The sequence below is a fragment of the Platalea leucorodia genome, assembly GCF_965183815.1.
Source record: "Platalea leucorodia genome assembly, chromosome: Z".
Classification (NCBI taxonomy): domain Eukaryota; kingdom Metazoa; phylum Chordata; class Aves; order Pelecaniformes; family Threskiornithidae; genus Platalea; species Platalea leucorodia.
Window position 1 is genome coordinate 77,027,895 of NC_138858.1, and position 14,084 is coordinate 77,041,978.

Sequence of the window (14,084 nt, forward strand, 5' to 3'; positions counted from 1 at the left end):
TCCCCTTTCTGTTATTGCATCAAACTTAAAAAGATTTGTGAGTTTGAAAACTGAATCATCTCAGCTGAAGGCCGCTGAACAGACGCTGACATTCTGGAGCTGGCAGGCAGGCCTGTGCAAACCGTGTACGCATTCCTGCAGCAGAATGGAGTTACTGTCTACCATTGCTCCCACACATATTTCCAGTTTCGTTGCCAAATCTTTTGATGGAAAGTGAGGGTTTGGGTACTCTTCTATTCTCTCTCTTCTGCAGCTTGCAACTGAGATGCCTTTTTTTTTTCTCTTACCCCTTCCCGCTGTAGCCCGCACCATCTGGCGCTGCCTCCTGGATGACTCTCGTCTCCCTACTTGCAGATGCACTGTAGCAGGCTGAAAAATGTGGATGCCAACAAATGGCCTCCACCAGATCATGCGGAGAGCCAGGGTCACAGCTTAGTTCTCTGGATCAAATCTATCAGAATCTTAAATTTCAACATATCTTTCACATGCTGTCCGTAAAACAAATAGGTTGTTTCTGTAGCTTGATGATGATCACAGGCGGTTCAGGCGCTCATCCCATGGTTTCTAAAGGAGCTGTCAGAAGGAAAGAAGTGGAACTGAGCCTAAGGGACAAATACAAAGGGTCACAGCTGTAAGTGCAAGAAAGCTCTAAGACTTGATGAGCAGCCTTGAGATTCTGGCAGATCTAGTCCATCTTTAAGTTTGGAAAGCTGCGTGCTCAGGGAGCAAACATAGGTGCCTTGAAAACTCTGTGATCGTCAGTGTCTGGTTTTTTTTTCATGCATATTTTATTTTTTGTGTAAAGAATGATAAAGCACCTTTATATCACCCATGAGAACAAACAGAGAAGTAGTAATTCTCCAGGTTCAAGGAACTAGTTTAGTTAACTAGTAAAATTTAAAAAACATACACAAGAGTCCTGAATTACTAAGGATTCCCAAACCCTAATTTCTCTCTAAAAATGAACAAAAAAATTGAATTTAATTTATTTCCCTTCAAAGAGCTTAAGCATTTAAAAAAGTGTGTGTATTATGCAAATCCCCATTCCATTCAAAAGAATTTAAGACGTGTTTGTCCATCACTTCTTCCAGGGACTCTTTCATATGTCAATCTCCTTTTTTTGAAGCCTGGTACTTCTGCAAATCCTGAATCTGGAAAAGAAGTGGAAGGAAAATATGTGTATGACAAACTACAAATACAACACGCATGCAGACTTAACTATGTGTTTCTCAGAAGCAGTAACAGGCTTTAGCTTTAACCAGCATGCCCTGGATGAAAACTACCAACCACCATAAAATTAAATGTGTACAGATTAATATTAATTACTACTCACTACTACCGATCAGTTTCATACATATTATACTCTAATAAAAACAATACAGGACCTGATATACAAAATAAATACATCAACCTGCACTATGCTTAACCACAATATTTCAGTAAAGATTTTAATGCTTATTTCTTTTTCATTAATGTTACACTCAGTAATATTCAGTAATTGTGAAAGTTAATTCTTTTTAACCAGAGCCATGTTCATGTTTCTAAGTTGTTTAAAAACTTACTTACATTCTTAAGATTCGAGTATTTTTCCAATAAAATATTTGAGAAGTTGCTTATTCAAAGTAAGTTACTGTAAGAAAATTCTGTTTAGTCTTTACAAAAAGTATCTTCAGAAAACGTCAACACTGACCTAAGGATTTAATCTGTTCCAGTGGAAACACTGGCTTGGCATATTGGCATTAATTGTTTGTGGTTTAATAAAAGTTTGATCTGAAGCCTGAAGAAATCCCTGGGAGTTCCCAGTGTGTCTTTTGAACTTGACTCTATACATTTCTTAAACTTGGGATTTCACGTTTTTTAAATTTGGGACTTCAAAAGGCTTTCACTGTATGAAGGTATTTTTTTGCATTAGCATGCACAACTATTTAGTATACTTATTTTTCCCCTGGCTAGTGAATAATAAAGTAAAATAAGCCTATTCTTCCAAAATCTAAAGCAAAAATCACTTTTCCTTGTTTTATTTGATTCATATTTAAGTACACCTTTGCCCTACTGGGCAAGAGTATTACAGAAAGCTTATCAGTCAGAGGCCACAGTGTTTTCAGAACACTGTAAAATGTGGTACCAGAAGAATCTTCCCTGATCTCTACTGAAACTATTGTATTTAGAATTTTATACTCTCGGTGCCAGTTACAGGTTACTGAAATACTGTTAACTACCCAGCAATACTCCAGGTCTCAATTTTAATCCCAATGGAGAGGCAACAGGTCTGTTCGGAGTTTCTGTATGAACATTTTAATTTACATAGGCTGAAAACTAAAAGCAGTTCGCCATATCCAATTAACTTTCCCTCTCTTTACTTCCATAATTGCCTTAAGCAGCCCATGAAACATAATGATATCAGTAAGTTACTAGTGTTTTCATGAATGAGTCTGATCTAATTAGCGAAAGCATTTAATGCTGTGCTGATCTTGCTGTACTACCAAGAGATTTCACGACAGGCAGCAACAGATAAAACATAAATTAAATCATCTGTACTAGGAGTTAGGCACTTTATTTAAGAAGCTTAACCTTGCATTTTTAAAGAACGTGGCACCTCACCTACAGAGAAGGAGCAGAATCAAAAAAATACTACAATATACGATGCAGCAATAATTAGTCTGACAGGGACTAGTGATGCTTTCCTACTTTTAAGACTCCATGGCTACATATTACGGCTTATCAAAAAAGGTCTCAAGCTATCTATATTTGAGAAAGTAAACCAAGGATAAGAAAACTACAAAAAAAGAGAAGCCTGAAGCTTTTATATAAGGACTGTACACACTTTCAGGGTAAACAAAGTTTTGAAGTACACACTATACCATCTATTTGAAGAAATATGCTTTGGAATGATTTCAAGATGGAGAGTTTAGCCCTGGAGACATTAGCTAAAAAAAAAAAAAAATTTCCACGAATAAGGGAACTGCATGAAACAAACTTAGAAAGTTGTCAGAGTGAAATTTTTTCTCCATTAATGCCAACAGCAAAACAAAGCCATTAGTAGTATCTAAATCTCACTCTCTGAATTTGCTGAATCTACTTTTTGTCCATTAGAGAAAATACTTTCTAGTCTTTTCTTCCCCCTTTTGTTCAAACATATGTTTACAAAATAATCCTTCCCATAACTTTTAAAATAATTCTGGTATATTTATTATGCACATTTCAGGCACTGTCAAAGAGAGAAGAGGCTGAAGCTTACAATATTGGAGAACTACACTTTTCAATATTTTACCATGGAAAAATAATGGCAGTAACACAATCCTTTTTTTTTTTTCCTTCCCCCTGATAGTCTTTATGCTCAAACCAGAAAATAAATATTTAGGAATCTTACTGGCATGCAACTCTTGGGTTGTATTGGATTTAACAACTATTTGAAGAAAATACAAAATCTGGTCTTACAGATACTCATGTTTCCAGTTGATTACAAACAGAATTTCAGCAAATTCTGTTTGCTTTGGACACACCTGTTCCGTTTTTTTCTTTTGTCCATAAGAATGGTGGACTTTGTTTTCTTTTTCCTTTAGATTCTCTACCTATTTGGTGAAAGTTCAGACTTTGAAGCTCATCTGGGTCAACCAAGAAATCAGAGAGAAAACTATCAGATGCAAATGAATTACATGGGCCTGTGGATGAAGCGTCATTCCATGAAGTCTGGTTAATCAGAATTTCTGGGCTTTTAAATGTTGTGTTTCTAAATTCTTCTAGAAAACTCTTAGAGCTCTCCTGAGGTGCATAGTCACTGAAAGTTGCAAAGAAATCCTCTTTTTCAGAGTTTTTGGAAGAACAATCAGAGCTGTAGTGCATCCTGAAAGGCTGTCTTTGAACATGAAGAGAATTCGTAACATCTAGATGAGCGAAGTCTTCGCAGTCCTTTGGCACAGTAAAGAAATTCTGCTTCCTCCCCATAATTACTTCTGAAGGACATGACTTCGTTTGCATATAGCTTGCAAGATCAGAGTCAAAACAACCCTGATGATGATTCAACGGAGGAATTATGGCTTCAGAATTCATATGAGATGGTCCTGGTAGAGAAAAATGTGAATGATTCTGTTTGGAGAATGAAAAATTAGCATATTTCTCTACATTTTTACAGAAAACCAAGATGCCATCGAGCATTTCCATTGCAGTCTGTCTCCTCAGAATAACTGACCTTTCCATGATTAGAAGATAAAGATTCTAATGCACTCAAATTTTCACCTGGTTTCAAAGGAGACACATTTTCCTAGTAATTCAAGATATTACCTGTGCTGTTTGGTGTGTTACCAAGCAGCTCTAAAGACTGATGATTTTGGTTATAATCTGGATAGAATGTATTGAAGTTATTCAGGTTTTCTGGGAGTGATGCACCTTTCCGTGCTATTTCTAGTGGAGCAGTAGCATTTAGGCTGTACGAAGATGTCATGTCACTGAAATGCTGAAACAAACAAACAAACAAACAAAGGTACTTGAGTGTTTATAGTACATGTCTACACTGTCAAATATGAAAAGTTAAACCAGTTGTTAGGATTCTAAGATGTATAATTTTTTGTGTACTGGAAAGAAAAAAAAAGACTTACCAATACAGAAGGAGAGGCATGTACAGTAGACAATGTGCCACCTGTCTTAAATCTATAAACAGAGCAAGTAATAGCCTGTCTCTTGAAATGCAGGCAAATCAGTACCTTAATATACTTTATTCTCTTTCATTAGTCCAGGACTGTAGGAAGTAGTGTCTCCAATGGATTGGCGCCTATCATACATCATAGAGGAATTAAACTGATAAGATCTTTTTTCTGTTTTTTGGTCAGTAAACATGGCTTTACACATATGCAGTTATTACAATAACACGCACAAGTTGATATTCAGTGCCCAAATACCTGTCCACTTGCTCCTTCATCTTAACTGAATGCTTCTGATGTGGAAGTTTGTCCTCCCGTTTTCTTGACTGATAAAAGCTGTGCATTTTTTATCTAATTAGCTGACTATCATCAGTCTATAATTTTCCCAGACTTGGCCCAACTGAAACAGTAGGAGCACATGATTCTAACTGCAGAGTGGACACTTTAGTGAATTGAATTCTTCATCTTAACGTCTAGGGCTCTTTCAAGTGCTTAGTACTATGAATTTATAAATGGTGGGTTTATTATTGTGTAAGAAGATGGAAGGAAGGAAGGAAGGAAGGAAGGAAGGAAGGAAGGAAGGAAGGAGCGGGGGGAGGGACAAAAGTCCTGGAAATACTTAATTGGAAAACATTTCTTATAATAGGGAAACATGTAAGCTTGGATGCTGATACAATACTTGCTACAATGAAGCTTGAAGAGGAAGCTGATCAAATGCATATTTTTCCAGTTAAGGAAATGTTCTAGTTGTCTTCACACGAACATAACGGTGACTTGACAAAATCTGCTGAGAATTGGCAGGCTCAACATTTTAGATATGAATTATATGCTAAAGCATAGAACTAATTTTTAAATGATACCAGCAAATGTGCATGTAGCTTCAGATAAAAAAAAAAAAACAAACTGTATTACAACAGTGCAAAAAGATTGATCTGATACATAAATTAATTTTGGCCAACCTTTAAAACTTTTTTTGGAACCTCTGGCAGAAATTCCTGAAGTTGATCAAAGCTTGCAAGAAACAACCTGCTCAGCGAAGATACCTTCTTTAACATAAACTGAGCAACCAGAGGGTTGATACATGGAAAAGTAAGCAGGCATTTCTCTGTCTGGAAATGGAAATTATTTTGTTAGATTGATATCTGACAAACGTTTTTTCTTTTTTTTCTGTTTCTACAGAATGACATCCCTATGAATAGGTCATACAGTATATAACAGAAATAGAGCTTTCAAATAGTGCACTTTCATAGCCCCAAAACCTTTTTTTTTTTTCTTTTACTACAGATGTAGCAGTTTATCATTTTTGCAGAAGAGTAAGTTCTGCATAATAGTTTGATAAAAAGCAAGTACAGTCTGAAAATGTTTCTATTCTAAAGGATGAAACCAGTGAATCATGTAAACTTGATTTGAAAACGCATTACCAGCTTTACCGTTTATTCTCCATTTTGAAGAGAATTACCTAAGTCAGGATAAACTGACAAAGTTGGTTTTGTTTTACAGAAGCTATACTTGTAAACAGCAATGAGACAGGTGCCAAAAGCAGGAGTTGCTAGGGGGAAGGTGAATGTCACACAGAGGGCAGCAAGTTGAAAGCTGTAGCATTTTAAGAACGTCAGCTTCCAGTTCCTGACTTTCATAAAGCTCTGCACTCAACAGATGCCAGGATCTAATACCTTTAACAGAGACATAATACAATCAATGACTCCTCTCAGTTTTTTACCAATATCCTTAATCTCTAAATTGGAAAACCTATAATCCATATCCCACTCTTGAAAGGCCATGCCAACACCTGCTTTAAAATGCTTCTGTATTTTGCAAAAGCCAAAAAGGATCTTGGCTTTCCAAGAGTTCAAAGCTTCCATATAAAATGAACAAATCCATATGTTTAATTTGAAAACCTTAATATACAAATTAAAGAACATCATATACTTGGCTGTGACTGATGGACCTGTTCCAGCATTTATTGTAAATATCCAGTATCAACTACTGCATGAGAAGCCAAACAAATTTCTACTATCTTGTATTAAAGCAAGTCTGTAAGCAACACCACTGACTTCAGTAATGGATTAGCACTGATGAATTTGGCTTCCTGCCCAAGTGCATGTTTATCTTTTACAATTTGGATAGCCTTTCAAACTTAGTGCCTAGAACTGTAGAACCATAGAACTGTACGCAATGGCCAGTGGATGTGGAGGATAAACTTCTCTACTGGTTAATTGTGAAAGCACGGGGAAAGTCCAAGTCGCACCTACTTGTGCTGGCAAGGATGACAGAAGCTTTATATATACATATATATATATATATATAAAAATATATATGTATGTGTGTATATAAATAATACTGCTTATTTTAATAATATATTTTAAGAGAACAACAAAAAAACCTTAGAACTTTATGAGTCTGAGAAACAGGAAGAAAACAGTGTAATTTAATGGAAACATAAGCAAACCTCAGACGGCAAGACAGAAAGCCAGGATTTGTCCAGCCACTCATGAGGGCTGATATCAGATGCCAGCAAAATGTTGTCAGCAATCTGACGAATTACTAGTGCTGTCTCTTCAATTCCTGGCACAAGAACTACCTAAAAGGCATATATAATATTTTTGGTTAAAACTTATACTAAAGAATGTCTTAATTTGCTACAGTAGTTAAATGGGAAAGCTTAAAGGTGACCCTGAACACAACAGCTGGTAATGTGGAGTAATTAAACTGACCCATGTTTATCATGCGGAGGAACTCCAACCTCTGACCACTAGCCTGGCCACAAATTACGCTCCTGATTTATGCAAATCCTATGTAGGTGGAATTAGTTTATCCTATAGATCTTTTATATGGGTATAATATGAGTTCCTAATAAAACAGGTAACTCTGAGGTGCCTAATATAGTTTAAGAAGATGTGTAACACTTCGGAGGTGTAAGTAATTTCCACACGAACTACACTGCTGAGTACCTGGATTGAAAAAAGCTTTGTCCTCTCTTTAACCTTCATTAAATCAGATAAATTTGAAACAAATTTTAATACGCAAGTAAGTAAACAATTGCCTAAAAAGATGTTACTTCATGCAAAAGAAATGTTACAGACATCAACTTGGTAAGCCAAATTAAATTTTTGCCCCATTTTTTAATGTTGATTATTCTAGATACTGCATTTTCTGATTTGTAAAGAAAAAAGGTTAATTTTTCTTGCCACATACATAAAAAAAAGCAAACTATCTGACAGCAGAGAAAATTACACTTTCTTTCTTTCTTCTACTACATTAGTAACATAATATTAATCTGAAACTTCAAATTAAGACATAAGAAGGACTAATACACATTCTAATAATTTATAAAATTAAAGGTACATTCTCATTTCTTGACTCCTAGTCATAAAAACACTTCAGCTGCCATTAGAATCTGATTTACTTGTACTGGACTCAACACAGTCTTTTCACTGACTTCAGCAGCACTGAATTAAGCTCCTCTCTCTTATTTTAATAATTTTGAGCTATTTTATGTTTTTGATGTAGAATGTATACTTGATTAAGCCCTTTAGAAATATCATACAGTGAAGATAAAAACAGAAAGGTTGTTACCAAAAAAATTACCTTCACTTCAAAGTCTTCTGACTTCTGTGTAAGTTCAATTAGAGTGGCATAAATTAAGACAAGGTTAAGCAGAGTATCTCCCCTGAGACCGTATCTATAAAACAGTTTCATTGGACCGTTAATATTTAATATGCACATATAACAATTCCAAAACATTTGTTCCATGTGTTAATAAATGCCTGTTTCATTTCCTGGAATTCAGAATACTAGCACAGTTTGAGCATTAATATCTGTGAAAGGAGAACCAGGATACATTAAGTGATTCAGTGCTGAAAGATGCACTGTGAGGAAGAAAATGGAGTCAGCCCACAGCAAAGCAAGCTTGGCCTGAAGCAAAAGGACTGGATCAGGGTCAGTCACTGGAGAAAAATCATACAGAGAGGAAAGGTGATGCATGGAAAATTTACCACTTGCTCATAGAAAAAAATCTCACAATAGGTAATAGAGGAATGATTATGAACTATATCAACAACAGTTGTGCTTCGATAGCAAAAGAAGAACTACCAACGGATTGGAAGAACACTTGAAGAATGTCTCTCTCTTGCAAATGATATACAGTGATGCTAACACAGTAATTCATAACCATGTATTTGTAGGGGTTAATTTACTTCAAACAGTTATAAAGAATAATTCCAGTGGTTAATATCCTTAGACTTGTGAAATTTTGGGACCTGTTGATTTGAAATAGACCTCACGTTAGCATTACCTGCCTCAAATCCTGTTATTTTATAACAACCATCTCTCTATCTCTTGTGTAAGACTAAAAAGATCCTAACACATAAAAAACATCTTTGCTAGCTTTTTTTTGGGTCTCCTGTGATTGCTGTTAGTTTTATCATTCCACTGACTTTTTCAGCAGGAGCATGACAATACTGTAACTAAGTGAAATGTCCAAAGCACACTAGAAATATGAGCTTACAATATTCATATTATTCTAAGAGAAATGTGTTCCTACAGAGAAATTCAAAGAACACAGAGTGTTAGCTTGTTCTAATAAGCAGCTTCCTTTAGCGATAAGTTTGTTTTAAAAATACCAAGATAACAAAAGAATTTCGTAACTTACTCTAAACTCAGTCTTTCTCTGGAATAGAAAACAATCCAACAGCATGTATATTGGAGTGATAATGCCATCAGCTTCGATATTACATTGTCACAGGATTTCTCATAATTTAGTTCTTCCATACTCTACCATAAAATTAATATAAAAAGTTAAAACTAAATAAATATATTACCATGGCTGTCACAAGCTGTTAATGTGCATCACTGTATTATTACAGGGTAGTCGGGCATTGGAACAGGCTGCCCAGGGAAGTGGTTGAGTCCCCATCCCTGGAGGCATTTAAAAGAAGGGCAGACGTGGTGCTTAGGGACATGGTTTAGTGGTGGACTTGGCAGCGTTAGGTTAACGGTTGGACTTGATGATCTTAAAGGTCTTTTCGCACCTAAACTATTCTATGATTCTATGATTATGCAGAAGTTAGATTAAACATAAATACAGCTAAATAATATAGGTATTAAAGACACATTTGGGAGCCAGGAAAACTAGCTTGTATTCCCAACTTTTATTTTGTTTGACCTTTAAAATCCTGAGTCACTGCTTCATGCCTCTTTTTCCCTACCGTAAAAAGGAAAAACTGCTACTAACTTTTTAGCATGTTCTTAAGATTTTTGAGAACTTTAATAATGCAAGATACTGTTATAAGCCTCTGAAATACTTACTTAACCTATACAAATCATATTATACCTACACTGAATATATAAAGTACAACACCGCTAACTGCAGTAGCATTTGCAGTAGCATGTAGGAATGTCCATCTGTGTTGTGCTTGCAATACTATTTGATTGTTTTATTCCTTATCTTTCAGTAGCAGTTCTTCTACATGTAAAGTCATCTGTGTTGCTGCATACCAGAATTTAAGTATTATGCTACTGTCTAAACTATTACTTTTTATTAAAAGTAGGACAAATTATTCTCCAGACTAATTCAGATAACTATCTGAAATGGGAGGAATTAACATGCACATTGGTAAGAGAATATAGTCACAGATACATTTAATTGGTTATTACAATATTCCTTTATACAACCCTATTTTCAAATACACATCCTTTAAGTATATTTAATACAATCTAATCTCAGATCAAATGTTACACTTCTGTGAAGAAATGTAGGTACAGACATACGAACATTTTAAACTAGTCAAACGGGCACACACAGAATTTTGGAGTTAATGAATTTAGAAATTACTTGTGTTGTGAGACAATGCATGAAGTATGATTACAAGGAAGAAAAGCTATGTTAGAAGGCTGCAGATACAGCCTAGAAGTGACCCAATGCATAACAGAATTTGGACATACTAGTTTAATTTTGTACCTGCAAAAAGATAGCAGTACATTCATTTATTGTCAACACAACATATCGATCTGCACTTCCAAAGAGCCTTAAGGAGTAACTGCTGCTTCTTTCAACAAAGGTAATGCTGTACCTGAAGAAGTCAAATTATTTTATTAAATCTCAGTTAAGTAAAATAATATTTTCTTAAAGGAAATTAATAACATACAACTCAATACAATTTTTAAAATTACACAGTCTTTTCATGCCTTCATCTTTCTCAAATGCTCAAGTTCATTTTAAGACACATTCAAAGAATACACATAAATGTAGCAGTGACTTAATGAAATATTACTGGATTAATTCAACTATGTTGCTAATGGCACCGAATATGACCTTGATATACAGCCTTTGAGTTTACAAAAAAAAAGATGTAATACAGAAACTAAGATAGATAAATCAAGAAAATATACTTAGATATTCCTTTTGAGTAGTTAAATGTATACTGTGTTTCATTTTTCATCTTTTCATGATTGTAACAGGGAAAGCAAACTGAGTGAAAACTCCCTGACTGTCATTGGTGTGATCCTAAATTTTTCTGAGTGACCGAGAACTGCCAGCAGCACAGCCCCCCTTTACCTTTGTGTTAGCAAAGACTCACTGAATGAACACCACATGCTTAGGGCTTTCAGGGACTCTTGGCTGACTAAAGGGAGGAGTTGAGAAGTGACAACTGTCACACTACTTGGCCTCATCCTTAGGGAACACAAGAGACCTAAACCTGAATCTGCCTGCAGTAAGTCCTCTAGAAACTTGTATGGACAGTGTATTCAGACATTAACAAAAAAGTGAACTATAAGCTTTTCTGAAACTATATAGCTCTTTGCTCACCTATTTAAGTACTTCATCAGTGCTAAAAGGAGCTAGTGAGAAAGTAACAAAAAGCATTCCTGGCTATTTAGCTTACGGCCAGGCTGAACAGAGAATTTGAACAGGTCAGAGTTTAAAAGTGCACATCAAATTAAATGTTTAAATTTTAAATGTCAAACATATATATTTTTTTTTCTATTGAGCTGTAATTAGCTCATAAATGGCTTCATAGCTGACTCGAGGGTATAGTAAGTATCAAAACCAGAACATCTCTTCAGCAACATGGTGAAATCAACTATCTGTATCTCTGGCACTATGTTTAAGAAATGCTGCTGCTCTGTGCCCTCTTTCTTTCTTTTTTTTCCCCTCCCTGTGAAAAGGTGCTTTTATCAGGTATTTATTGTTGTGAAAGCAAAATGCAAGAAAATTATATCAAAGAAAATACTGCACATGTACAATGATCTACAAACATGAAAATTTTGGTTCAGGTTAAAGAGTATGCAAAATTAAGCGAATATTGGATCTGAATTTTACAAATAAAGTAGCTTTTGTTTTTAATTTAACCTCTCCCAAGAGCTGTGATGCATCAGAAAATGAGACTGTTTTACTGCTGTTTATTTTGGTTTTTTAGCATAGTTCTGGTAGTTAATAAACAAAAAATCCAAAAGCAATTTTTATGAAGAATTAAATTCAAAGTCTTCCAAGGAGCACCAAAGCAAAAAATGTTTTGGGGTAACATCATGATTTTCAGGGAAAAGTAGACAACTTAAAAAGTTGTTTTGATCAAAAGTGCCAGTTCATTATTAAAATAAACAAATTGGCCAGTTCCATTCTGGTTGACATCTATGTGAATCTATAGAATTAAGCTATCAACTTCAGCAGAAAAATTATCATCTTGTGTCTTAAAATGCTAATACTGTAATTGCAGTAATGTACCTGACAGCCAAGTAGATGGCCACTACATGATATAGTAGGACAAGATACATGTCCTGGAAAACCCAAAATAAGTAATCAATAAGATTAAATAGGTTATTTTCACTCACTTGGATTCCAGAAGCTGAAGAATATCTGGCATATTAAGAAGACCTTCAGTTGTCATAAATACATATGGAATCTGTACCTCCAGAAGAAAGGAACCACAGTAATTCCCTGAAACATTTTGTATATATAAGATAATAGTCTCATAAGCAAAAAAATAAAGATACATTTAGGTATTTAAATAGACATATCTTTTAAAACTGCAGCTTTTATTCATCCCCATTAAAATGCTTCCATTATATGCTTTTTTTTTTTCAAAATTAAAGTCTTCTTAATCTCTTTGAAGTTAAGCTTTAACTTATATTCCTTTAGACCTACAGCAACATTCCCTTAGGATGAGGAAGGGTGGATACAGCTTGTAGTAACTGTAAACAACCTGTGAACTTGGCACAAGTCTTTTATCAACCAACATTTACTACTACATCCTGGCCAAAACTAAGCTCATACCCTAAGAAAAATACCTTCCTATCTTGCTGTATAGATAAACCAGCTCTGTTTACTTAGCTTTCTGCCTTCATAATTTATTGCTCATTCTCTTCCACAGGCACATTGATGTAGCATTTTAAGGAACAGAAAATGCTTTCCTTTCGTATGCTAGCTCAATTATTTACTACAATTCTGGAGAGCACTTACCCATTTGTATTGTTTCAGGGAGGGTGGTTTTAAAAGACATGTAAGTAACATTCAGATTTTTGCACAGATTTTTCCAGCAAGAGTTTTCAGAATAATCATATTCCACTACTAATGAGAAGTGTGTCCAAGGGAAGTCAGCTCCAATTTGCTGATTATGTACAACAACACAGGAATATCTACTAAGGCTTAAAAAAACAACAAAATAGTAATAAAATTAAGTTCAGGTAGAATTAACCCCAGAATAAAATAAACACATTTTTAGTTTGAAGAATTATCACAGTTTAAAGTCTGTTTACAAAAAAGTGTTTACCCTTCATGAAATTAAAACTGTAATTTCTTTAAAAAATAATTTAAAAATTAAAAGTTGTACTTCCTCCCCTCCAATTATCTACCTGAAGTATTCATATTTTCCTGCAATGTCACAATTTGTCATTACATCTACTATGCCCTTTCCCTTCCACCTTTTTCTAAAACATGCAAAATAAACATGTTTTTCTACACATTTTTCTAAAACAAGTGAAACAAAATAAAAAGTTAAAAACATGCAGTTGCATGTTTTCTAGAAGTTCCTCTGAGCCTCACAACCAAGCATTTTACTAGAGTGTGGACAAATTCCCCCCTCATGGAATGAAGCTGTAGATGCATATTCTGAAATTTTTACTCCAGACTGGAAAGTCCCATGGAAATGAACAAAAGTAAGAGAAGTTTCACTGACATTAGTCCTGAGTAAAGACTTTGTTTTAAAAAATCAAGAATTTAACTTACTTGCTTATGATATCTTTACAACCTAAAAAGGTTCTTTTTTTCTCAGAATTCAAATCCATCGCTTTTAAACCTGCATAAAAAGAATTAAAGCCTTAATCAAACAAATGAGCCTCTTCAGGTATGAATCACTACAATAAGCAGCAAATGTGGAACAACACAGGATATTAAAATTTTATGTATTTCATTGTCTGTCTTGATGAAGTCCTACACAATTTCAGTTTATA

General features: G+C 34.8%; 1 protein-coding gene across 1 annotated transcript in view; it reads right to left on the minus strand.

Annotated features, from left to right (window-relative positions):
• Nucleotides 1-1,026: 1,026 nt before the first annotated feature.
• Nucleotides 1,027-14,084, minus strand: part of SHOC1 (shortage in chiasmata 1) — a 55,154-nt gene continuing 42,096 nt past the window's right edge. The window contains exons 18-28 of the mRNA XM_082336230.1: nt 13,861-13,930; nt 13,096-13,274; nt 12,468-12,573; nt 10,597-10,708; nt 9,289-9,410; nt 8,226-8,319; nt 7,087-7,218; nt 5,597-5,746; nt 4,282-4,453; nt 3,504-4,061; nt 1,027-1,151 (exon numbers count right to left, since the gene is read on the minus strand). Coding sequence (XP_082192356.1) covers nt 1,051-1,151; nt 3,504-4,061; nt 4,282-4,453; nt 5,597-5,746; nt 7,087-7,218; nt 8,226-8,319; nt 9,289-9,410; nt 10,597-10,708; nt 12,468-12,573; nt 13,096-13,274; nt 13,861-13,930 — 1,796 coding nt within the window. The 3' untranslated portion in view covers nt 1,027-1,050. The remainder of the gene's footprint in view (nt 1,152-3,503; nt 4,062-4,281; nt 4,454-5,596; nt 5,747-7,086; nt 7,219-8,225; nt 8,320-9,288; nt 9,411-10,596; nt 10,709-12,467; nt 12,574-13,095; nt 13,275-13,860; nt 13,931-14,084) is intronic.